The 26,701-nt window shown below is 39.7% G+C and overlaps 1 protein-coding gene across 1 annotated transcript; it reads left to right on the top strand.

The window, feature by feature from the left end:
• Positions 1–1,351: 1,351 nt before the first annotated feature.
• Positions 1,352–26,055, top strand: LOC141804154 (SH3-containing GRB2-like protein 3-interacting protein 1). Its single transcript, XM_074688464.1, has 23 exons — positions 1,352–1,773; positions 11,508–11,568; positions 12,068–12,113; positions 13,336–13,392; positions 13,729–13,786; positions 14,449–14,627; positions 16,358–16,369; positions 16,898–16,909; positions 17,182–17,206; positions 17,641–17,704; positions 18,446–18,516; positions 18,626–18,697; positions 18,788–18,856; positions 18,941–19,693; positions 21,894–22,015; positions 22,128–22,278; positions 22,777–22,888; positions 24,343–24,498; positions 24,638–24,767; positions 24,856–25,058; positions 25,212–25,276; positions 25,517–25,681; positions 25,805–26,055. The coding sequence occupies exons 1-23, from the start codon at positions 1,764–1,766 to the stop codon at positions 25,825–25,827; spliced, it is 2,616 nt and encodes an 871-aa protein (XP_074544565.1). The 5' UTR covers positions 1,352–1,763; the 3' UTR covers positions 25,828–26,055.
• Positions 26,056–26,701: the final 646 nt, after the last annotated feature.

The following is a 26,701-nucleotide window of genomic DNA, read 5'->3' as shown; positions in this document are numbered from 1 at the left end:
ACAAACTGAAAGATCCTTACAGGAGCTTTAATTCTGTTTTGCTACTGAAAGTATATGACATCACATTGTCCACTTAAGACCACAAACCAGAGACAGAAATAAGTCATGATACAAAATACAGTCTGCAGGAAATGTTGATGTCAGAAATGATCTCCCATAAAAAGCTCTTTGAGACTCTCTGAGCTTTCAGAGCCTCAGATTGTGGTGATTTCCTTACCCTAACCCAACCCCTCAAGAAGACTTTTTGCAGCTAAATAAATACACAGAATTTTTTTTTTCTTACAGCACCTCAGCAGAGGTTGTTACTAATCTTATTCATTTTTATCCAGCAATGTTTTGGGAGTAAAAGCTTTCAGTGTTCCTCCTTCCTGCCTTCGTTGGCACATTGCTGCTATTCTTGGCCTGTAACAACCACCTGTTGATCAGAGGGAGAGTGTGAAAGCTTCTGCAGGAATCTGTAAAGCATTGCATGTCTGCATGAAAAAAAAAGGCTTAGTCATAAAAGGAAACAGTTTGATCGCAGTGATGCAAAGGGGGTTATTAGAAATTTGAAACTTATTTTTCTTTTATACAATCATAAATATGCAAAAGTTATTTGATTAAGCATTAGTATTTGTTGAATAATATGCACATTAAGCCTCAAGATCACAGCAATATGTGGAACAAAATTAAACAAGAAGAAACTACTACTGTTTGAGTCACTTCAGCAGCTCCTGTGGTCTTGAATATTTGTATAAAAAGCACCACATGTTCTCATTCAACTATTCACTACATTTTGTTGTGAACTCTTTTCTTACGAAACCTGAGGCTCTTTTATCTGAGTTTTTATCCGTCGCTCACTCAAGGACAGAATCTTCTTTTCTTTTCTTTTCTGTTGGATAATATTTTTTTTCAGCCTATTCAGGATTTCAAAGAAAGTCTTCAAAAGACTCTTAACTTAAAGGCTTTTTTAGCTGTGTCTGACCTCTTTATTTTTTAATCTTTGTCTGTATGACTGACTCAGTTTTACCTTTGCTTGAAAAAGAACAAAAATAAATTCAACTGAAGGAAAAATCACCTCTCTCAGCTTAATCTGGCATGATTTCCCGCAGACTGACAACATTTGGACACATTTTTTTGTTGATTTAATAAAATATTTTGCATAATTGTGCTCTCCATAATCTGACACCTTGTGTAATATGCATGCACTTGGCTGGAGAGTGTGTGCTCAAGGCAAGCCGAGAGGTACTGAGGCATCAGGGGACAGCAGCCATGTGACTGCGCTTGCAGGGATTGGTTTAGTGCAGATGTGACATCAGCAAGCCTCCCACTCCCTCCCCCTCCCCTCCCCTCCCTTCCTCTCCCCCAGTCTTCCTCTACCTCTCTCTACACACTCGCTTCCTCACCGCTTTCTTCCTCTCCTTCGCCTTCCCCCAGCATCCCCCTCTCGGAGATGGCGTGTGTCGGTGCAGCCCGTGCGTCCGGGGCCTAACAGAGCCCCCCCTCGTCCCATCCCCGGATTTGCGGCATATTATTCGGGTGTCTCCCCTCTGCTTGTCCTCCACCCTCGTTGCCCCTTTTGCCTCAGCTCTCCCTCTACCTTACCCCACCTCCCTGCCTGTGCGGGTGTCTGGGCCCTTGGGGGGGTCGAAGGGATCGTGCGTCGCTGAGGGAGCTGTGCGGAATTAGCTATGCCCTGCCCAGGCATCCTTTAACCGGCTGGGTTTCTCCTTCTCTGTCCGCCTGCCTACCGAAAGGGCAACGTAGGATGAAAATCTGCAATCATGATGCAAGGTAAACACTATTTGCACTCGTTATCTCCATTTATTCCCCGTGTTTTTCTCATCCTGCGTCCTCATCCTGCTCTCCTGTGTCCTAGCTAATGTGATGTGTCGTGCAGTGAGGACCTTTGAGCTGCACTGAGCAGCTACATGCTTGACCAGTGTGACGATGTGGCCTGTGTTTATGTTTGTGTGTGTGTGTGACGATGTTTGTCATACATGATGGTGTGTAAAGATTTGAAGAGGGGGGTCTAATTTGCAGGTCCTCACAGATCAGCTGATCTCCTGTTTTCTGTGGTTACACGTGTGTCAGTCCACCTCTCAGTCCTGTCTCCATTCTGTCAGTGTAGCCGTCTTTATGAAGGTCTATTTGAGGACTTAACTGAACTAGGAAGCTGCACTCATTCATATCTCCACTGCTGTTTGCTGTGAAGGATGTCAAATCCGAGTTGCCCTAATAATGACACTAGTTTTGAAAAGCTGATATTGACACTGGTAGTGGTATTGATTGCTCTTCCCTCAGTCTGTTCCTTGTGAAGGCTCACTGAAGAGAAATAATGTCTTCACTGGCGTAACTTCCAGGGAAAACTATGCCAAAACTTGACTTGTACCAATGCCAGTATAAAGACCATTTAAAACTGGTGTCTCCATTCAGACCCCTGGTACCAGTGCATAAGCTGTCAGACTAATGATAACAACTCTAACTTTTATGAATACCAAAACCTGATATCAATATTAGGGTGCTACATTTGTATCAGGAGGAATTGTTATGGCTGTGCTCTGTGCAAATTGAAAATTAATTTAAAGGCTTTGATTATTCATCAACTGGCAGGGATGGAACAAGTTTATGGTAACTAGAGTTTTCTAGATGCCAGTATCAGTTTTAAGACTGAGATCATTGCCACTGTCAGGTTGCTATACTCAGTTAGAGGCATGCAGAGGTTTGAACCAAAAATTTGCAGCCATTCATTCATCATTTCTGCTATTTGTTAGTGATTTGTTAGTGATATAATGACTAGTTTTTCTAAACTAGATTTTCCTCAATGCTTACACATTGCTTACCAATGTGTAAGTATTGAACACGCCATTAATAATAATGGTATCAGTATCATTTTGGTACACAGAGTTGGTGTCTTCTGAAAGCTTATTTTTTTAGCTCTCCTGAATTTCAGACCAGCTCTGAAAGTAGCTGAAACTAACCTCTTCATTAGGGATGGGAATTGATAAGATTTTTATGGCATTATACTGATGCCCTTATCGATTCTGCTTATCGATCTGATTCTTTATCGATTCCCTTATCAATTCCTGTTGAAAACTTTATTGGTACAAAAAGCTTTACAGGTTTTCTGTGTCAACAACATTTAATTGAGTTTATTAATAATTCAAGTAGGCCATCTAGTGTCTCAAAATGGTTGTAGCAATAGTTTAAGTTGTTTGGAAGCTTCTGTAGTTATGAAGTCAGCCACGAGCCTTTCAATTGCCTGTCAGCTTTTGACATTTGAAATTCTCAGTATTTTTTACAAAGAGTTGATGTGATATGTTTTTGTGATGAAATCTGAAATTCTATTCAGAAGCTGAAGTTATACTGATGTATGCTAACTGCTAGCATATCAATGCAGGCTTCAAGCTTGCGCTATTTTGTTATTTTGGTAAATAAGGTGATTAATACAATTTTGAATGTATTGAATATGAATCTCCTGAGAGAGAGTAATGTACATTTCTTTATAAAGTCAGTTCTTCAGTAAAACTTCAAGCTGAAAATCCAGAATCAGAGTTTTCTTTGAAAACATTATCTAACTGCTAAGCTAAGATAGCTGCAGCAGACTAGTCGACGTCAGGCCCGGCGGCTCCGGCTCCAGTGTAAAGAATTGATAAGGGAATCGTTAAGCACAAAGGCTAACGATATCGATGGATTGAAACATTTATTATTGATTCTCAACAGGAACCGGTTTTTGATTCTCACCCCTACTCTTCATGATAAACAAAAGCTAACAAGGCCATCCACAAAAAATAACTTTTAATACCCGTTTATGCCCAATTTTAAATAAGGCTCTGGATACAGATGGAGGCTTCTGTCCATGCTCTGCTTTTCTTTCGTCCATTTTTCTGCACGTTTCCACAAAGCTGATGAATATGGACCAAACAGAGCAGTACCACCGAAAACCATCAAGTGGTCAACATAAAGTCAACGTAAATGATGCATGGAAGTATGTGAGCAGTGATGCTAACATACGTTCATGTACATAAAGAGAATATAAATGGGCCTTTAGAGGAATGTATCAGGTGAGATCCTTTTTGGTCTCACTCAAAAAACTGGCTTTTTTTTCTACAGCAAATATTCCCGGTGACTGTAACATTTCACTATTTAGGATAGGTGAGTACCAATATTGGTACTGGGTATCAAGATGATACCAGCCTTTTTTCAAGGTATCCGTACTCACGTAGGCTGCCGATACCAGCAGCTGAGGCAAGGCAAAAAAATCTGACATCGAATAAGTCCTCCTCCCCAGTGGCTGCCTCTACTTGCTATGGTTTAACACCACGACAAATATGTGTCAGGTCTTATTCAGACAATATGACTGAACCAGTGAAAGTTAACAGTTAAACTGTTTGATTTTGCACCTTAGTTTACGTTAAAAAATACTTTCACCCTTACAGCTGTTAGTTTTATTTTGTACTTTTGTTTATTTATGTAAAAAAATCGTAAACTCAGAGAGAGTATTTGGTGTTTCAATTTGGACTTAGTTGCAGAGTGACTGTGCTGTCTTTGTTCAAAGTAATCTGTTAATGTGTTTAGACATTTTATCTATCAAAAGTACTAGTTGTCTCGGTACCTGGTATTGGTGAGGATTCAAGAGGGGGCACTCTACTGGTATTGGTCTAGGGAAAAAATGGTATTGAGCATCCCCAGTAAGACAGCAGTATAAGACTTTTTGTAAAAAACACTGGCACACATACAAGACAAAATCGGTCAGGATGTGAGAAATACCACTTTTTCCTAGAGGGGGCCCCAAAACTGGTACAAAAAAAAAGTTTCTCACTGGAGCTTTAAGTAAAGCTCTTAGTCAGAAAGCTGTACTTATCATTTCTCTGTTGCTGTAGGTAGCATAGCCAAGTAAAGAGAAGTCTCAGTACCAGTTTTGGGGCCAATAACACTGTGATGGTGTATTGTCATGGTCAAACTAAGTTGTAGACCTAATCGAGGAACCAGAAAGCTTCTGTAACTCGTACCTATGTTGCTAGAGCTTGAATTGAGCCATTTCTCAAGACATCTGAGAGGAAACATGAATGCTGCTCTTGTTAGCCATGCCAACTTAGCTAACCACACTTGTGCTGGTACCAGCCTTTCTAATGTGTAAGCATTGGCAGAGATGAATGACACATGATGCTGCACCACTCATTCCCACCTCTGTGTTGCTGCTAGCAGTGTGTAGCTTTGGTCAAGTGATGCTTAATTCAGAGTTGTATCAATGTTTAATACCAGTTGGCATTATTAGATGTCATTAAAGCTAATAGTGTCTTGATAAAGGAATGAAACTGCATATTAATGCACTCATTGTACTCCACCATGAAGCTACACTTATCTCTACAAGCTGTTTCTAGCACACCATAACCACTTAGCCCTCTCCAAGATAACCCTTTTTTCTGAAAGTAGGCAAACTGATTATGACAGTGTTGTGATGGGAAATAGTGAGATGCTAGTCAAGGTGAGGAAAATATCACACTATCACAAAGTACTTTTGTTTACTAGTATCTAAGATTTAGAAGGTAGGGGGCAATTTTCAAATACAGACTATGTATCAGTGACAATAAAACCCAGGACCTCTTGTCAAATCAAACATAATTTGGTGTCTGTGTTGTTTTTAGTTCAACACAGCATGCTGTATTAAAGTATAATGTAAGAGGAAGTTCATTACTAACTATAATGGTTAGGAGTGAATTATACATCTAGCGCTGTATGACAGATGAGGGGCCTTTATCGTTCATTGATGCCAACATGCTAATGAAAGGTGGCTATTATTAGCAAAAGGCCTGCAGTCAACTGTTGATGGTATTGTGTTCAGTGTATGAACTACACAACAGCACAAATGTCCCACGCTTATCATAACCTTTGTTAGCCACACATGCATTGCTAATTACTCTGTATGGGCTGTCAGGTGTAGTCAGTGACATACCGTACATGTCATTTAGAGGTGGACATGGCTGCAATAACAGCCTTGTTGCTGGTGCAAGTTGTGGGGTTTCGCCTCTTTAACGAATCATGAAAGCTCAGTAAATCAGGAACACAGGTTGTAATGTTGGACTGTTTACCATTTCTGATGTCCATATATATTTAAACACAATTACTGGCAATATGGCACCAATAATTATAAAAAAAATGGAGGTAAGGAATTTTATAGATATAAATAATAAAATTGTTTCTGTCAGTGTAACACTAGCATCAAAGTTAGCTTATAGAAGCATAGCACAAGGTGCCAACTCACCATAACTTGGAGCAATGTTAAAGTAAAAATTTCTGTAGGAAAAGACTTTGAAAAATTTGAGGTACAGAGATCAATTTAGTGATTGTTCAAATAATAAGAGGTAGAGATGGTCATCATTTTGTCATTCCTGCTACCTGTTCTGAAATCTGGTAATTGCTAGCTACCCTTTTCATTAAAGTCAGTTAAAAGTATATGTAGTTTTATAATCTTAAAACTGTATCCCATTGGGTCCCAATGGGTGTTAAATTATTGCAGACATTGTTTATGGCCAGGCTCAGCACACTCTTTCTTAATTCTAAACAAACTGCACTCACTAGCAATGTTAGCATCACATTAGCTAGAGGCCTTTTCTGTAACTGGGTAAACACGATTCCTCAATATAAAACTCGCTTGTTGTATGCTTTTTAAAATCTTAAAAAAAATTTTTTTCTAATAGTTAATAATAATAATTAGGGGTGCACTGATCACAATTTTCTGGCCGATCACAGATCTTTAAAAAGCCTGACCTGCCAATACCGATTTGGGCGGATACTGATTTTTATTTTTTATAACTGACACCATATACTTTCAATTTACCACTCTTATTTTTTTTGAAAATCATTGAACAATACCTGTAAAATAAAAAAATCTTTATGTTTTAACTTAAACAACTGATAAAGTGTCATGAGTTATAGGTCTCAGAGCAAAAAGCAACAAAGGCTGGCTGTCAGACCTTCCCAGGGTGTACAAGATCAGTTTCATGTGTAAGGATGGGCCGATCAACGATCACCCAAAATGAAGGAAATCTGCACAGATCGATTGGCCGTCTACTACTAATAATAAAATCTGTCACCAGAAACACCAATTGCTGACATCATGCTAGCTTAACAATACTCTCTTTGCTGGCAACACTGCTTTCATTTGTTATCTTCACAAGATAATGTTGCTCAAATTTTTTTTTTTCTACACTAAAACTGATGGATTCCAAAACATGGTTTATTGCTGTTTGCCCTTTTTAAAAAGAAGAAACAAGTGTTTTTTGTGTGCGGTACTTTGGAGTTAACAAAAAGTGTAAAAAAATTCATATATATTCAAGGTTAAAGCCGTAAACACCTTCACAGAGCTCCCAGTCAAATAGTGGTTTAAAATTCTTACTATGGAAAAAAAAATTAGATTCACTGCAAAAATGATCAACCTTACTCTTCTCTGGAAAGATTTCATTTGGTCCCAATTGGAAAGATTTCATATACTCCCAAAGGGTTTGGTCAATTGGCAAAAGATTTAGCAGTAATATTTTCAAACATCTTTTTTTTTCTGTGAATTACTTTGAGTATAAAAGCACTTAATATAATTTTAGTACGCCTAATATCATTGATTAAAATGATCTTGTTCAGTGAGTGCTTTTTTCTGCTCTCCTTACACAAACTTAGCTGGTTGAAAAGCAAACAGTCCTCCTTTGACCAGCAGTGTGTCCTGCTTTGTTATTTTTCATATTATCCAGCAGGTTTGTTACATAAAAACAGCTGGATTGATTTCTCCTTTTACAATTCATCACAGAAAAGCTGCACGCTGGTTTGGACTGATCTGAGCACTCAGTGTTCAGGCTGCTTCCTCTGATGGAGAGCCATGATGCAGGAATAATCTGTGCTATTGAGCTGCACAGCTAGCTACTCATACATCACAGGCCCTGACTTGTCCTTCAGTACCCTGAGAGCTTCCTCCCCACGTGAGTCTACTGAGCACCAGGCCAGAGCAGTGGCTTCAAATTTAGAGTGCTCATCAGCCTCATTATTAAGATTTCAATGTGGCCTGATGATCAGTGTGACTGTAATTCAGTGTGTATATTTTCTTCAAAGCCCAGCTGATTTTCTCATCCTCTGAACAAACTTTAAAACATCATTATCCAGTGTGCAAAAATAAGCTTTCAACAACATCATTCTATTCTCGTTTAAAACAGCCTTCATATGACAAAAAGAGACGCTGAGTTGAACACAAACTGGGCTTCCTCTAAAAAGTACAAAATGTTCATCCACCAAACTGTCCATCACATGGATGCAAGCATTGACTGTTCTCTCTTGTCTTCATAAACAGAGTTATGCAAACCTGTCAGCTGTCTATTTTGGGGAGGAAAACATGTTACATAGCACAGCCAATTCCAAAAAATAGGGGAAAAGAGAGAATGGTATCAATGCCGATCCAGTGAATTGCATTGTGATTTCACTGAGAGGGAGAGTTTGCTCTTTGTCAAACAGAGAAAGGTTTTTAATCATGCAAAGATTAAATTGGGACGTTCAAACACACAAGGAGCTGCTGAGTCAAAGAAATGGAGTAAGGGCTGGCTTCTGAAGAGACGATGGCAAAATTAACAAAAACAGACACAAAGCAACCACAAACCATAACACAGTGTGGGTTTGGTAGGTTTGCATGACTGGTTCAGTACCAGAAAGAGGACCTTATTTAGCTGCTGCTGTTGTTTTCTGCTTCTGTTAAGAATGCTAATGTAAAACATTAATGTTAAAAAATAAAAATGCTCCTTTAAAAGTGGTATATTGTACACAGTAAAGCAGTAAAATGTTAAGACCTGACCATGAACAAAAATTTTACTTTGACCTTTACAATGGATAAGAATACAGTTGTGCCACTAACCGCCAAAACTAAAGAACAATTGTATTTGCTATGCTGATAAATTATATTTGCATCAGTAAATTATCTTAGCATAGCATAGAACTTTATTGTCATTGTAAAAAGTACAACGAAATTTAAGTCACAGCAGCAATCAAGAAAACAAAAGTAAGAAAGTGTACAGAAAGTACAAAAAGGTCCATAAGAAAATAGATGATGTCAGTTTGTCCAGCATTCTCCAGTTCAGCCAGCCTCCACCTCCACAGGGTCCAGGACTGAGCTTCTTCAGTCATGCTCCATCTCTGTCTCCTGGATCCTGTCTGCTCACAGCAGGTGAAGCTCTTCCAATGTGGCGTTGGTGTCTGATGTTAGCTCTGTTAGCCATGTCTGTGAATAGCATGATGCTACTCTGCCTGCTGGTATCCCCTCTGTTGCTGGGTTAGCATGGCTAGCTTGTCCATCTTATTGGAGATAGATCTTAGGTTCCCAATAACGATGGATGGAAGGACAGGTCCATGTCGTCAGTTCATAGCTCACACTTGAGAACCAGCACGTCGTCCTCACCTCCTTCTCCTCACCTTGTGGAAAGACATCAGGCCTTACACCAGTTAGCATTGACATGCTACAGGCTGCTAACGACTGAGTTCACATGTAAACAATGCAGCCATGGTTACATGTAGGATCTCCAGACAAACACAGGAGAAAAAGTAGTGAAAATATCACTTAAGACACAAAAAGTTTGGTGTCCATGACCAACAAATGAGCCATACAAAGTAATGATCCACTCCAAATACAAAGGTTACAAAAAATTATGAAAAAACCTTTCGATAAATACTCAGTGTCACCTTGTTTGTATATTCGATAGCCTGGTAATAAGTGGAATAATGTATATTTATACAGTATATAGTTGTATTCTGCTATCCTACAATCAGGTATTTCATGTGGCACAATCACACGCTAACTTTCCATTATCCCTAACTTAGCAGATACTATAACATTAGACTTGAATTCCTACCTAATTTGCAAAGGAAGCCAAATATTGCTGAACATGCTCAATAGTAAGTATCAAGCTTACTCACACTGAAGTTATCACCTTCACATAATAAATATTTATTATGAAAGCATGCTAACTGGGAAGGTCCCAATATGAATAATTTCTTTGTTTTATAAATGTAGAGGTATCAACCAACTTTTAACTGCAACTTAACAAAAACAAAACAGTCAAAATTGACTTCAGGGTCACAGAGTTTGTGGGGAATTAATGGGAAACTGCTGAGTGTTGCTAACGTTAGCAGAGCTAGCACCTCACCCCCCCTTGCAGGATAACGACAACGTGAGCTCTGGTCAGTTATATGCTAGCTTAATCTGACGGTTTTCATACAACTTTATCTCCATTTTCTCAACTAATAAACCTCCAAATTATGCTGCACTTTAAGATGCTATCAGTCATGTGTAGTTGTGTTTCTCTAAGTGATAGAAGCCAAAGATTAAGCTGTAGCTCTACACAGTGGCAGATAGTGCACTGCTGCATAGCCATAATATATGATTAGCAGTTCAGTCCTACAGTAAGAAAAATATTAATTTATTCAGCCAACTAGTATTTAGTGTCCCCCAGAGGGGAAAACAGTGTTTATGTTTACTCATAAGCTAGACATACACATTTCTAATACAGTAAAGGCGCTAACAAACGTGGTAAATATTTGGTCTGTTTATATGCTAACATGGCTACTTCTCATAAAGTTGGTTTGCCAACTCTTAAACTAGTGTCGACAATGGTAGAAATGATGAATATTCAGCTAGCTTTAGCGAGCTAACCCTCCAGACTAATTTATTGAACATGGAAAAAGTCAGCAGTGGGAATACAAATTAAAATGACTACTATTTAAACAATGTTAAGCGACTTGTATTGTGTGAGAGCAGAAAAAAAACGTACAGCTTAGGTTAAAATGTACATTCTCAGCACTAGCTTGGTCTTCTGTGTTTTCCTTTTATTTAAAGACATTTGGATTATAAGGTGTTAGCAGTAATCTTCTGTTTACTGAAAATAAACTTCTCTACAGAAATAATCCCATCTATTTTCCAGGAGTTCAACATGCTGTCTTCATACCACACTGCACTCTTCATATCAACGCTCTGAATCTTGACCTTTCGCTGTGTCTGACTGATCGAATTTGGTCACGGTGCCAGACGTCGGTGCTGCAGGGTCTTGGCTCTCAGTTTGGCCATCCGTCAGCTGTAGTAGATCTCTCCCCTCTCTTTCCCTCAGATCTCTCTAATGAAGTGGACTCATTGATCAACCTGTGCTTGTGTTTTTTCTCCAGCTTATCCACAGCCAGGGTGGGGACACTTAGGGGATTGAATCTGTGATGCTTCATTTTGCATTCAGGCTTTCTCCAGATGGCAGGATGTCTGTGTCCTGAATACATTTATCAATTCATACCAAATAATTGGGGTTACAGTGTTTTTGCTCCTGGGCTTCATCCTCACATAGCTGTGTATTAGTTTGTTGTTGTTCTAGATAAATCTTTGCATCTAAATGACAAGGCAATTAACTTTATACTTGGCTCTAAAACTTGAAACCAAGGTGTTCATTATTTCTTTCTCTTTCCTTCTCTCTGTCCCTCTCTTGTCCTCCTTTCTTCTTCCACTTTTTCTGCACCAGGACTGAAAAATCGAACAAGGAAAGCCCTGGGCTTACGAAAGAAAGACAAGGATACAGACACGTGAGTGCCACACTCATAAAACAATTAGCATGCAAAGATTTGTAACTCTGAAAACAGCCACATGATTTTGAGAATTAAATATTGTTTGTTTTGCTGACCAAATTTGATCATCGTTGACTATTGATGATCAAGTAAAGTCAAATACAGTCAAGGTATTAAAGTTGGGGTTTAATCTGTTGTTGGATGAGTTAATTTTTTTTTTACATTTTTGATTTATATTGCAGGAAGGCAAAGTTTTAACACACCTCTGTATTTTTTTCCACATGGTTTAAGTAAATATACTTTTATGATGAAATTATTAAAAAGTTTTCATTAAGTCATCATGTGTGCGCATTTGTTAAATTGTCAGATTGTAAAAATGATTATCTTAAAAACTCATCTTGCACTAGTATTTTATCATCTTAGGTAGGACACAATCATTGTCTAAAAACTTGTGATAAAGTTATCAAATATGTGTTGCATCTCATGTCCTAATATCTTTTCCTGTCACTTCAAACAGGAGTTCACCCGACAAAGAAGGAAGTGGAAGCGGAAAGAAAGGAAATGTAGGTACACGTAGCGTGAACTAGCTCATTTTCTGGACTCTCAAATACAGAATGTAAAGAAGGTTTGTTGCAATCACCTTTAAGTTCGTTTTATACTCCTGCACTTGTGTGAGTGGGTTGGTGAGGTGAGTTGGACCTGAGGGAAGAGCTGATGAGTACACTCTGGGGTCTGATCGTGAAGAGCTTTTTAAAGTAAGGTTAAGAGTTTTAACAGATGGGCTGAGTGAGGTCAAAAAAAGCTTTAAGATGAGACAAGCGCATGAAGGAACATCTACATTTATGTCTTTGGGTCCTTGTAACTGTATTCATTTTTTTTAATCTCATTGTTATTGTGTTTATCACACTCAACACAGTAAGTAACCTCTTGGAGTGAAACTTGAATGTTTGTATTAAAACTAGCCTGAAAATTTATGTCATTTAATTTTAAACAAATGTTTTCATTATTTTTCACACTGAATATGGCAATAAAAAAACAAAACAAAAAAAACACATACAATCCACAGGTAAAGTGCAAGATAGTAAGATTACAGCAAAAAAAAAAAGCATAGTTTTTAAGTAGTACCACAGGTGTTTAAGACAGGGCTCTGAAATCTTTAATGTAATTAGATACATAAAAAAGTACAAGTGGACAATAAGGGACTTGAAAGTTAACAAAAGACATACAAGGACATGTTTTGTAATGTTCTGTTCAACGTAAGAAGGTATCTATTGCTTTCTCCCCTTCCAGAAGTGATAAAATTTTCCCCCAGATCTCCTTAAATAAGCTGTATTTACCTTTGGACATATAAGTGAGTTTCTCAAGAGCAAGGGAATGTGACAAACTAGAAAACCAGATTTGCAAACTTGTTTTAGTGACAGCTCTCCAGGAATTTGTTATGAAATATTTTGATTGCAGAAAGCAATAAACTGTCATTTTCTTTTCAGTCTTTTTCCGTTTTTAGTTTTCAGGAATTATTCCAAAGATAAATAGCTTTGAACATAATGTCAATTTTACATCTATCACATGTGAAAGAACATGTAGAGCTTCCATCCAATGTTGATTAATTTTGATTTTTCTCAGTCAGTGTTGTGTGAATGAGCTGAGCTTTGAAGAATCCTGTGGCCTTCTTTGACCTCTCATGTGTTTTAGGATCATGAACTGGTCGTCATTCATTTATACCAAATTCTCCTTCACTGTTTGAGTGGTGGACGTAATGATGTTCTCCTCTCATCTCCATTGCAGAGAAAGGCGAACGGAGCACCAAACGGGTTTTATGGCGAGATCGACTGGGACAGATATGTGAGTTAACACTGCCAACCCTTGTTTTCGTTGAGCTCCTTCTTTCTTTTTGACATTTTGATCAGCAGCTCTGTAGCATTGCTGTTAGAATACTACAGCTGTTGTAATCAGTGTCACATATACATTACTTGGTTTAAAACAACCGAGTAAACAGCAAAGAGACTGATAGCTGCTTGTTCAGTGAGTCAGCAGGCAGCTTGAGCCAGGAGGCTGACCGTGAGATGAGCCATCTGTGAAATCTGATCCACATTTATATGCAGAGGGAAGAATTCAGTGATGTTACAGGAGTGTGTGATGGGCTGAAAATGACTGCCACCTTCCTCTTCTCCCCTGCAGGCGTCTCCTGATGTGGATGAAGAGGGATTCAGCCTCCGGCCTGGAGAGGAGGCGGATTATATCCTTTTACTTGAGCAGAGGAAGCAGTGGATGTGGAGGTATCAGCGATGGGACTCTTCTACAGAAGAACTATTGACCTGTTTGGCTGAGTGACTTATTGGACGAGTGTTTCTCAGCATTAAATGGGACAAATCAATAATCCCTTCCTCTGCCTTCCTCATGTGTGTGCATCTGTGAAGCAGTGTCTGTCTTTACAGTTCTCATGGACAGCTGTCTCTGTGGCAATGATGTTTTAAGCTATAAGACTTGTGCTTTCCAGCTGTCACCAGCTGTGTGTTTGAGATGAATTCAAGGAGTGGGTTTGATGGGGACTTCCTCGAGTTGGAATGATTTGTAGAAGTTTAGAGATCTGCAAATCTCTCCAACATCACAAATGAGGCAGCTTGTGGTTGTACCCCTAGGAATCCATACATTTTTATCTAAGTCTTTAATACTAAATCTTCATACAAATATATATTTATTTAATTTCATATCATATATTCAAATCTTAATGGATTGAAGTTGGCAATATAATCCAGTGGAGTTAAAATGAAGAGGTTTGCAATGTAGAGCTGTAGAGTTGTTCTGCTGTGTGTAACTGAGATGAAATGTGTTTATTTTCTCAGTGACATGTTATCACTGGATGCTTTAAAAAGCACTTTGTCCTTGACCCAAGTCCACCAGCCTCCAAGGGAAAGCAGTTTTTCTCCTCCAGTGACTCAGAAGACGACGAGGACGACAGCAAGAAAAAGTTCAAAATCAAGATCAAACCGCTGGTCTCGGACAGCGCCAGGTGTGTCCCTCCATCTATGGATGAGCTGAAAGCCTCCGTGGGAGGTCTGGCTCTGTCTCCGTCTCTGGTGAGCTCTGCTAATCTGCTCTCTCTTTTTTCCATTACCTGACTTAGGGGCACTGATTTCACTCAAATACAGCTGCACAGAAACATTAGATCTCCTTTACTAGAAAACCTGCTTTTGTCAGATATAGACACGTTCGCAAATGGCAGAACTTGACAAGCAAAATTTCTTGCAGATTTTTTTTCGCAATTCAGGTGACACTTTTTTAATTTCAGATCTTGAAATAAGAACTTGGTCTAAACTTGTCAGATGATTGTGGCTCATATTAGTGCGATTATGACAATTTTTGCGTCAAATAAGACAGAAACACTTGCTTAGATTAAGGTTTTGCTGTGTTCTTTATTCAAGTCGGTAACAAGTTGCAGACAATCACAGTCACTTATGAAGTCAAACTGATAGGTAAAGTTTTTTTTAATTTGCTGCGCTAAAGCTGTGTAAAAATGCAGCAACCTGCTGATGTTGCACAAGTGTAAGGGGTCATTTACACGACAATGGTTTTAGGGTCAAACGCAATTTCAGCCTCGTGTTAACACGGAATCGGCGTTTCAGCCGACCTAAAACGCAAACTTTTGGAAGCGGCCTCCAGAGTAGGATTTTTCTAAAATGCTGCCGACACCGTTGCGGGCATAGACTGTATATAGAGTGGACAGTGTGGCTCCGCCACTTATCATTCTACAGTTTTAAAGCCAAAATGCGGCAGTTTCATGCGCCACCATTGCAGCAGTTTGGAGCCAGATGCTGCGCAGTAGAGACAATGAGGGATTCTGGGAGAATCTGAGTGGAGCTGGGTGACAAAAATAATAATATTTTTTTTTCTTTTGAGAGTCTAATTACTTCCTGTCTCTACCTCCCAACATATTTTACGATCCCCCCCAAAAATACAAGAGAACGGCAGCTGTCAATCATCGTTAAACGTTACATAAAGCTTCGTTTTTAACCTCGTATAACTAATGAAAACGAAACTTTTCAGAAAAAAGAGGACTTGGATACAAGACAGCCAAATAATGTCTTCAAATCACCACAACAATCGGACGTGAGAAACATTTCTACGAGGTGTAATAATTCTTTTAAGTTTGACCACAGCCCATCTGGGTTGGCTGGAAAGCCTAATTTTTTAACCTATACTGCAGCCAGCCACCAGGGGGAGCAGTTTTTGTGGAGACCTCAATTCTAACCGAACAAGCGGATGTCAATTTTTTTTACAGTCTATGGTTGCGGGGTAAACAGTAAGCCAGTGTTATCAGTGGAAATGATGACGTCACACTCCGCCTCACACCTGCGCATACAACAGGACAACAATACTGTTGTTACGATCATGCTTGTGCTGCTCAATCTACTGTATCTGCTGACTGTCTTTCAACGACCGGCTCAACTCTACTTCAGTGGAGATCTCCCAACAGCAGCTTTTGGACAAGACAGTTATAGCACCACCTACAGGCCTGGCATGCTTACTACAGCTTTTTCAGTCCATCAGGGTTTCCGTGTAAACGCAGTTTTTTTTTCACTGCGTTTTAGCGTTTTCAGATGAAACGTTGTTGAGTAAAGTGTGCTCACATACATGCAAAGACTTTACCTTAACTAGAAATATCTGACATTAGCAGAGAACTGTGAGTTTCTTTTGTAAGAACGAGGCCCAGAGGACTTTATTTATCGTTGTACTGTTGCAATCAGTTGTCTTTGTCTGACTCACAATCTGTTTGTCTTTTTTTCACTTGTCATCCCTGGTCTTGCAGAGGAGAAGTCCGGTAAGCCTGTCACATGTTTTTACTTCTGTATTACCACAAACACTGGCTGCATGGCACGAATTCACTTGGAAGTGTTAATAAAGATATATCTTTTTGACAATTTGTCTGTCTTTACCCTATTTCCTGCATGCACATTTTGATTCACCCTCATTGTTTCGTCCCTTTTAGAAGGCCTCCTTTGTTGATTTTTCTGCTATCTTTACTTGTACCTGTCTGACAAAGTGTCTGTAAAACATAATGCACAGTAAACATAACACACAACCAGCTCTGAATGTGTTGAATTGGTTTGGGGAGCTATGCAACCTGCTGCCTTCAGTGCGCTGCTGCTCCACGTGTGTTGATTGTAGGTGCTGCTGCCCTTGTCTTCTTTATTTCAGAGGTGTTATGGCTCATGTTGCATTATTAAGGCTTTGCGGTGCAAGTAAAGAAGTGCGGTGTGTGCAGTTTTTTTAGTTGGTGTCCATTTGACTGATTTGTCACTCACTCTCTGACCCAGGTCTGTTCTCTCTTCCTTTTTGCTGGTCTCAGAGACGCAGCCCGGTGAGTCTCTCACGCCCTCTGCTGGCTGTTTGACAGCTGACAGCCTGGGAAACATGTTTGGGATCACTGCTGCCTCACCTTTTGTTTGTGCTGAGAAAATAATATAAGAAGTTAAAGATTGAGAAATTTTACCTTAGTGTTTTGTGAAATAAAAAAACATCATTAGCTTGAAAAAGTCTTGATTCAAGAGGAACAGTCGTACATGGCTAAAAGGCCACATCATATCGCCTGTTTCCTGACCTTGTGTTTTTTTTGGATTCTTTCTTTTGCAGGGGCAGATAAAAAGAAATTTGTCCTGTAAGTAAACCATCCCTGATATAGCTTTACTCCTCTATCCTTGGAATCCTGTACTTCAGCAGTGTATTAAGCTAAATGCTAATGTTACCCAAAAATGATAACATGCTGCTAAAATGCTAATTAGCAGTAAGTAAAGCTATAGGTGTTGGGAATATTGGAAGTGTCATTAATTTGCTTTCACCAAACCAACCTTATTGCAGCTTAGACAAAAAGTTAAAAAGATTTTTTTTATATTAATCCATGCTTAGATTAATGTAAACGTCTTTATTGTGTTTTTCTTGGTGATCTGAGATTTTCAGCTATTCTAGTCCAGACCAATGTACAGACCAACTATGCTATAGAGGCCAAAATGAACCTTTTTTGAACTGAATCTGTTTGTGTATAAGCGCAGCAGAGCCACAGTTTTGTCCTTTTTTGTTTTTAATTACTCACAGGTGAAGAGATTGCCAGACCCAGACGCTCTACACCAACACCAAGTCCAGCACCTGAGACACCAAGGTCTGTTATTCTTTCAGCAAAACTGACCTCATACTCAGCTTATACTCCTCTCATTAAATCTCTATTACGGTAATTGATTAGTTGTAAGGCTAACCCTAACCAAACTGTTAAAACTGTTTAGATACATTTATTTTTATTATACGTACTACCTGGCTGTCTAACTTACCACCAAGCTGTGTCAGAGACTTAATTCTGATTGGTTAAAACCAGGTCAACCAGATCACATATATTCATATTGATCAATCCATGAAAAAAAATATCATTTTTTGTCTGCTGATAATGTGAAACAAAAAAAGTGTTTTCCCATAGCATCAATAAAAAAAATGGAGGAAATGTATTTATTACTCATAGTTTATTTTGAGATGATTGATGGCTGCCCAGCGAGAATACAAAAGATGAGAAAACAACGACTAAAACACTAAGGGATGATTAAACAATCAAGGAGCTGAGTTAAAGAGACATCAACATCATATGATAAGTAGAATTTGTCACTTTTGGCTCTCAGAAACTATGGTTAGCAATTTGCCAAACTTTTCCCCCTTTTGGTGATGAAACAATCAGTTTGAGTACTCATTATAAATTCCCCGACCAACTAATTATCGGATCAACTAATAATAACTAATAACGAAAAAAGTGTTAGTTGCACAGCATTGTATTGCATTTGAAACTAGTACTGCTGAAATGTTGGACTCAAAGTTTTGAAATAAAACACTGACCATAGTTGAGTGTCTTCTTTTTCAGTGACAGACTATCACAGACTGCTCCTGCTTTCTTCGGGGTGCCTTCAGGGACCAAATACGCCAGATATGATGGTTTGTCCTCTTTCAGTGGTATCTCTAATGAACTCTAACTAAATAAAATCATGAAGCTGATGTTTGTCACATAGTTAATATGAATCGTGTCTGTGTGGTTTCATCTCAGTGGTCCCTACAGAAGTTTGGGGAGACTCGAGACATCATTCAGATTCACTGAGCAGAAGTTTCCCAACAGGAGGTGATAAATCCTGAATGAACCTTGTTTCAAGAGGTAAAGGTTTCCAGATTTCTTTGTGCTAATCTGACTTGAATGTTGTCCATGTTGCAGCTCCTCCTCCTCTTCCTCCTAAAAACATTCCATCAAGAAGTCATTACGGCTGTCCCTCTGACTTTGTTGGTAAGTTTGGTTTACAATTCAAGTGTTGTGCATTAGTACTGAGTCCCAAAACTTTAAATTAATAGCTTCCTATGTTCTTTTCAGCTGATCTACCTAATGGAAGAGCAGCTCGTAGCTCCGCCCCCATCTACCTGAACGTCCTGTCCCCCGCCTCCTACAGAGGCTCCCCGGCTCCTGACCTGGACGATGTTTTCGGCCCCTCAGACAGCCCTCGAACCAGCGAGGAATACGTCTCTCCACGATGGGTCACTTTCAGTGAAGACAGACCACCACCACCTGATGAACTCCCTCCCCCTCCTCCCCCAGACTCCCCTGCCCCAGACACACCCTCTTCCACCCCCTCCACTCCATGCCTCTCTCCAGGACCCCCTCCCAACGAGCCTCCACCCTCACCTCCACTGCTTTCTCCTGGGTCTCCTCCTCCTTTCTCACCACCAGACTCTCCCCCCTCCATTGTGCTCGGGCCCCCTCCTCCTGATGAACCAGCCCCTCCTCTGCCTCCAGACTTCTCCCCCTCCATCTCTCCTCCACTGTGCCTGGATGAGGACGCCATCGACGAGGAGGTGCTTCAGTTTGCGGTGTACTCATCACCCCCTATCCCCATCAGCCCTGTGCCCCCTCTGCCAGCTGAGCGGAGGTCTCCGCGAACAGGGGGGACATCTCCTCTGGTCCTTGGGGGAAAGAGGACTCCTGAGGGAACATACCTGAGGGACGATATCCCGGACTTTGTGGGTTCGCCCAGAGAGCTGACACCAAGCTTCAGGGGCACTCCACCTCCTCTTCCTCCAACCACCTACAGGTCCATCATGTCTTCCCCCGGGCCCGGCTCAGGCAGCAGTGAGTACTCAGAGATGTTATTTATCACAATAAAAATCACTCCAGCTTTACACAAATATGGTTGGTGAGAAAAAAGTGTGATGATAAGAGATCTCTAGAGTTGGATTTGTAAAAAAACAAAAAAAAAAACAAAACAGATACAATGATGCCGATTTACGACGGGAGCTGTCATGTTATCAGTCTTTTTCATACAGTCGTTGTCTTGATTTTGGACTTTTCATTGAAGTGCACTGTTGAAATTGTGCAATTGTAGCAAACAACATGGTTGAAAATAATGTAATTCAAGAAGATTTGTTCTTTTTGTAGTTTTTTAATGAATACACAATAAAAAATCTAGACAACAAAAGTCAGAGTAAACTTCAGTGAGGTGAAATGCTTGACTCTATTTACAGGTCTACAGTTTTATCTAGCAGACATTTTTGTCCAAAGTGACGTACAACACATACAACACAAGCAAGAATTTAGTAGACAGAAGGTAAAACCTAATTAGTGTGACCAAATGCTACTATCTTTTTTTAGTAATGTAGAATAATCTAGCCAACTAACCACACTCAGAACTTGGTCTTACACCTTCTGACTCATTCTACCCCTGAGTACAAGGAGGAGAGGGCTCAGCTTTTTAAGTGTTCCCTGAACAGATGAGTTTTCAGACATCTCTTAAAAGCAGAAAGGGACTCTGCAGATTGTATAGAGTTTGGTAATTCATTCCTTCATTTGGGCACAACAGAGGAGAGGGTCTGGCTAGAGATTTAGAGCCACATGGGCTGGAAGGTATCATGTAATCTATTGAAATAAAAGACAAAGGATAAAAAGCTGGGTAACCCAGCTGAATAATAATCCCTGGTTTCAGAGTCTAAAAACTTCTTCTAAAATATTTGATGTTCTCCAGAGAGTCCCCTCCATTCCCAGCAAAACACGTCATTAAGGACATCATTACACGCTTTTCAAGGATTTCCAGTTATTTATTTATTTTCTCCCATTTTTTTGTTTGTTTCACAGAATAATCTGTTGATTTAATACCTGAAAAATGATCAGTGATTTTTTGGAGTACTATTTTCAGCCATTTCCTGGTCACAGCTTTCCTTCTGTCAGCTAATTTCAGACCTGTTTTTAAATGGATCAAAGCAGTATTTGACATGTTTATTTTGAAATGTCATGTCAACAGAAACGCTGAATAGAATATAACCAATATTGTTTATCTAGTCAACCAGCTTCCTCTCTTTTCCTTTTCTTTGCTCTTGGATACTTGATTTGGAATTGGACCTCTGATCTATATTTTTTGTTACCAGTGTACAGGGTAAAAAATATTACAATTGAATATTAATTTTTGCACATTCTAATACATTATTTTTTACCAAACTGCTGGTAAACATTTAAATATTATATAGTAAAAATAAATATTGACTTCAGTGACTCCATATACTCATTTTTTGCCTTTTACCTGAAACATTACCAGTCTTATGGCACAGTGGGGCATGCAGGTTATCATAAAAACTGGTCTTGGATCGGTATCAGATTGGTATTGGTCGATACCCAAAGCCCGGGTATCGGTATCGGAACCAGAAAAGTTGGATCAGTGCATCCCTACTAAGAGTAAAAACCAGTGTAATTCACAATTTTCTCTGGTTAAGGATAAGCAGATAATGGATGTATCTTCCTATAGAGTGATGTAAGAAATCAGTGGCTTTTAAAGAAGGGGGATTGCCCTTTTTTGATCAATTTAAATCAATTTAATTTACAAATTTTTTAGAAAATCCAGCCTCCAATCTGTCATGAACAAGTTAGGAGATCCTTGTGATGATCTCATAATTTCAGCAAGTCCCTGAAGAACTTGTGCTACTTTTTAGAACAGATAGTTATAAGCAGATTACAGGCTCATTTAGGGATTTTTACAACATAAGAATATGCAGTGGTTTGAAAATCTGAACCCCCTTCAATATATATGGATTAAATAAGGGGTAGCATGATACCTCTTCTTTTAGGTTAACTGGTTCTTTACTGCCACCTAGTGGTGTGACTGTAGACCAGTAGAACAAACATTGTTCTGGTCTGAATTCTGTAAGATTTCTCATTTATTTGTGTAAAGGTGTCTTAAATTGGCAGGTTTTAGTAGGACTCACTTTGAACAGTTGACCTGTTTAAATCTTCCACACATCATCAGAATACATTACTAATATAAGGCACTGATTATATTTCACAGGCCCTTCATCTCCAGCTCGTCCCACCACCCCTCAGTCTCGAGGCAGTCCAGTACCTCCACCTCCTCCTCCAAGACCGTCTTCACGACCAAAGCTGCCGCCAGGGAAACCAATCACAGACCTGGTACATGTGAAGTCAATAATATTATTGAAAACTTTCCCTGATTCAGTTGTGAACAGCATGTTTGATTGGACTGATTAATCTTTTTAAACGGTGTCTTATGTTCTGTCTCTAGTCCCGGTCCTACAGTCCACCGGTTTCAGGCAGCCCTCCACCTTTCGCCCCCCTGGCCCGAGCAGAAAGCTCCTCCTCCATTTCTTCCATCACCATACAGAGTGCAGCATCCACTCCGACCTTAGGGAAGGAGCTTTACACGCCCACCACAGGTACGCCACCATCCACCCTCCTTGGTTTCCTTTCTGTCTTTGTGTGTCCATGTTGTGTGTGGCTCCTCATCGTTGTCGTTTGCACCTCTCCATGATTCTCTCCTCCTCATGTCTCTGCTTGTCCAGAGGCCTCACTGCCTCTGGTTTGGTTCGACCATGGCAGGTTTTATTTAGCTTTTGAAGGTGAGTAGAGCCAGACTGCCCCTGTAGACCCATCAGTGCATGGACCTAAGGCACTAAACCCTTCTTCTTCTGCAGCCCTGACTACACTTGCCCTCACTAAACAGTCACTGAACCAAAATAAACCTCCCTGTCCTTCTCCTCCCCCTGGTATCTGTTTTTCTTTTGTTTATTTTCTTTATGTGATTGCTCTGGTTGTTCTCATTCCCTGTCATCTTCAAAAACCCATAGCTGAACATGTAAATACATAAAGAAGAGCCTGGGACAATAGATATCGTCTAAGTTGATATTTTAATTGTCACGGTGTCTTTCCCACAGGATGCTCCAGAGGGCCTAGTCCGCTCACCATGGGACCTCAGGACACCCTGCCTGTGGCTGCAGCCTTCACAGAAACCATCAACGCCTACTTCAAAGGCGCAGACCCCAGCAAGTAAGGCCACATCTGTCTTTTTTGTTTTTGAATCTCTGATTTGAGAATAATGCAGCTCATGCAATGGTGGGGGATTCATTAGGACATTCTCGGTCTGTATGTGTTAGGGATAATGTATAACCTACAGGTGGTTCAGCTAATTAGAATCCAACTGATCTATCCCAGCTGACTGAGCAGGACCCTGCTGCAGAGCTAATTACACACCAACTGATTATACAATAAAGATATGGTCCCAATTCCACAACTGGTAGCACTTTCATCCCAAAAGATCTAAACCATCTCCTTTTTAACAGAAAAAAATGCAGTTTTTATCATGGCTGAAAATTTAATTGAAGTTGACATTAATCAAGTTTAACAGGGCTTTGTCAGGAACACGCTGAATACATGACGTCCCTCTCTATCAGTCCAGCAGCTTTTCACGCTGCTCTCACATCTGTGTCCAGTGACTGTCATTATATGAAGGTTCTCAACACCACCCTGAGATGGACACAAATGATTTTACCACACTGTGAACAGGTAGGGGTCAGATGTAATAGACTCATTTCTGTAGACCAGGTGTGTTATCTGATAAACCCTGGTGTCACAGCCACAGCTCCCACAGGTTAAGATTTCAAACATGCAACATTTCAATTTAAAAAAAAAGAAAACTAAACAGGTAGCTTTTAAACTGAAGAGGGGTAATTATATCATCTTCTTTTCTTGAACCAGTAATGTGGCCCAACTGATGTAAAGCAAGGATGCTAAATGATGCTAGTATACTGGGATTGCACTGCAAAAAATTGAGACCTTACAGAGTGTTTTTGTCTTATTGTCAGTAAAAATGTCTTTTTAGACTAAATATGAGCCACATTCACTTGAGCAGTCCAGAAAAGTGTCTTATTTCAAGTTATTTAAAGAAAAAAATAGGTCTGAATTGCTGGACAACTGCTGGAAAAGCAGACAAAATCTGCCAGTGGGGTATATATATATATATATATATATATATATATATATATATATATATATATATATATATATATATATATATATATTCATTCTCATTATTTGTTGTCAGATCTATAATATTTCAAAACAAATGGGAAAATGAACAGCTTAGTAAGTACTACCCTTATCTGGTGGTACAGAGTCAGACTGCCTCAACAGAAACAACGCAGGGCATGACATCATTTTGCTGCAGTGACACTTTTGGTTAAATGCCGTAAAGTGGAGCAGAACATGGCAGGGGCTTAAAGCTGGGAGTGCGATGTATCAAAAAAGATGTGTCGGATTTGGACTTGGTATCTGCAGATACTGAAAATCATATGACTCAAACTCAGATTTGAGTGCAAAAAACCTGACTTGGACATCCTTATTGTTCTTGGAGAGAACTGTCTGCAAACAGATGATTTCTGTGTTGTAATTGCTAAGAATGTTTGTGAGCTCTGAGTCTTGTCTCTCCTCTGCTTCCATTCCAGATGTGTTGTGAAGATCACAGGGGAGATGGTGCTGTCTTTCCCCGCAGGTATAACCCGACATTTTGCAAGCCACCCCACTCAACCTGTCCTCACCTTCTGCATCAGTAACTACAACAGACTGGAGCAGGTCCTCCCCAACCCACAGCTGCTGTGCTGGTAAGAATAACACCACAGGGAGGATCTCATGTAACAGTTTCTCTTTATTTTATCAGAGATACATGGTGTAACTATAAGTCTTGGTGGTGTATTTACGTGGCATAATTGAATTAAATTTGTACTTCCTGTCACCCCTCAGTGATTCCACAGACAGTGCAGAGACAAAGGAGTTCTGGGTCCATATGCCAAACCTGATGAGCCATCTGAAAAAAGTGGCTGAACAGAAGCCTCAGGCAACGTACTACAACGTGGACATGATCAAATATCAGGTATCAAACATCTGTTTGTCTGTGAATCTGTTTGTGCCTCACCACAGCATCAGCACATCTCAGTGTCTTCTGTTTCTATTTGTCTCAGGTGTCAGCGGAGGGGATCCAGTCCACTCCTCTGAACCTGGCATTAAGTTGGCGAGGTGATGCCAACAACACAGACCTGAGGATAGACTACAAATACAACACAGAAGCCATGGCCGCCCCTGTGCCCCTGCACGACATCCAGTTCCTGGTTCCCGTGGATGGAGGCATGGCCATGGTCCAGACTATGATACCCCCTGCCAACTGGTGAGGATGTCTATGTTCAGAGGGTCAGACAGGAGAATTGGTTTGAAGGGTCCTCGACATTGACTGTGGGCCTGATGGTCTAATTTAAGACAACAGATGGTTTCAAATCAAACAGCACAATTTCTTCTAAGTTTAAATTCTCTTCTTATTCAGGAATCCTGAGCAGCAGACAATACAATGGAAAATCCCCAGTCTCTCTCACAGATCTGAAAATGGAGGTGAGTTTTCTAATATGTCTAACTCAAAAAAGGTTCCTTGATTTTCTCGAATCAATCCTAAACTCAAAAACTTTGATATTTTTAAGCTTAAGTTAAGATCCCCCTTCTCTGTGACCTCTTTGTAGTAAATATTGTAAATGTATCAGTAAATGTCACGATTTAGCTGATGTGGTGTTTTAAGTTCAGACAGTAAAAGAAACAGTGAAAAGAAAACTTCCAAACTGTATATATGTCCTCTAGGAGTGGGGGCTCTTCTTGGACGGTTTCAGATGACCGAAGGTTCGTGTAAACCATCTCAACTTTCAGTCCAGTTCACCAGTGAAGGCAGCACCCTGTCAGGGTGTGACATCCAGCTTGTTGGGACGGGCTATCGGCTGTCACTGATCAAGAAAAGGTTTGCTGCAGGTGAGTTTCAGCTTTAGAAGAAAACATGTTAGATGTGATGCCATAGTTTAGTTTTGCAAATTAACAAAAGCCCACATCTCCAACTTTAAATGTTTCTCTTAAATTTTGTGTTTTGCTTTGCAGGGAAATATTTGGCAGATAATTAGTGGACGTGTTTGTGAGCGGAACCAAAAGAATCAATGGCTTGTGACTGTGAAGACTGCTGATCCATCCCATGTTCCCCATTTGAAAACTTAATCTTTAGCAGCTATTAGAGGTAATTATTGAGATTTATCAGATGAACAGAAAAACACACACACACACACACACACACACACACACACACACACACACACACACACACACACACACACACACACACACACACACACACAGAGTTTAGAGCGATTGCTGCTGAGTTTATGCAAGTAAATACAAACCGTTACTTAGTGCACTTGGAACACTTAATGGGCTTACATGGAGTAAAATATAAGGAAACTCTCATTATTTGTTCTTGTTGACATATTTGTGGATTCATTCAGTGATCCAGCCTTATTCATTGCAATTTCTTTTGTCTTACCTGTTTTTGCAAATGCACTGTAAAAAAGAAAATGTGAATAGATTATTATAGAAACAAAACAATCTCAAACAGGGTGGAAAAGAATGGAAAATACAAGACACAAAGTGTAGGGTTACGTTGCAGCTTTATTCTGATAGATTTAGGTTATATGGTTATATCTGATTTACACTGCCACATCCACCATGTGAAACCAGTCTTAAAAACTTCCTTGGTAGAAATGTTGTTATTGTGTGGACAGCGTTCGAAGTGTCAAAGCCTTTTCTTTTAGTCTTCTGATTAAAGCTCACTGGTCTGTTTTCTGTTCTAAGAGACTTGCAGCACTAGGATTATATCAGCTCTCTTGATCTGAAGGTGCTTTTATATGGAATTTTAATCTAACCTCAACCCTGATTGAATTCGGAGCACGGTGAAAGATTTTTCAAAGTACTATGATTATATTTTGGAGAAATATTATGGTCACA

The sequence above is a fragment of the Halichoeres trimaculatus genome, unplaced genomic scaffold (genome assembly GCF_033239565.1).
Source record: "Halichoeres trimaculatus isolate MK-OKI-2021-1 unplaced genomic scaffold, fHalTri1.1 fHalTri1_scaffold_15, whole genome shotgun sequence".
Lineage (NCBI taxonomy): Eukaryota > Metazoa > Chordata > Actinopteri > Labriformes > Labridae > Halichoeres > Halichoeres trimaculatus.
Note: the sequence above shows the minus strand (reverse complement) of the source record. Positions and strands in the feature narration are given on the sequence as shown.

Bases quoted from the DNA above. Each gene is read 5' to 3' on its own strand.
- LOC141804154 (XM_074688464.1), top strand. The intron at 24,768-24,855 runs GTATCAAACATC...TATTTGTCTCAG, and splicing joins TGGACATGATCAAATATCAG to GTGTCAGCGGAGGGGATCCA. The intron at 25,277-25,516 runs GTGAGTTTTCTA...TATGTCCTCTAG, and splicing joins TCACAGATCTGAAAATGGAG to GAGTGGGGGCTCTTCTTGGA.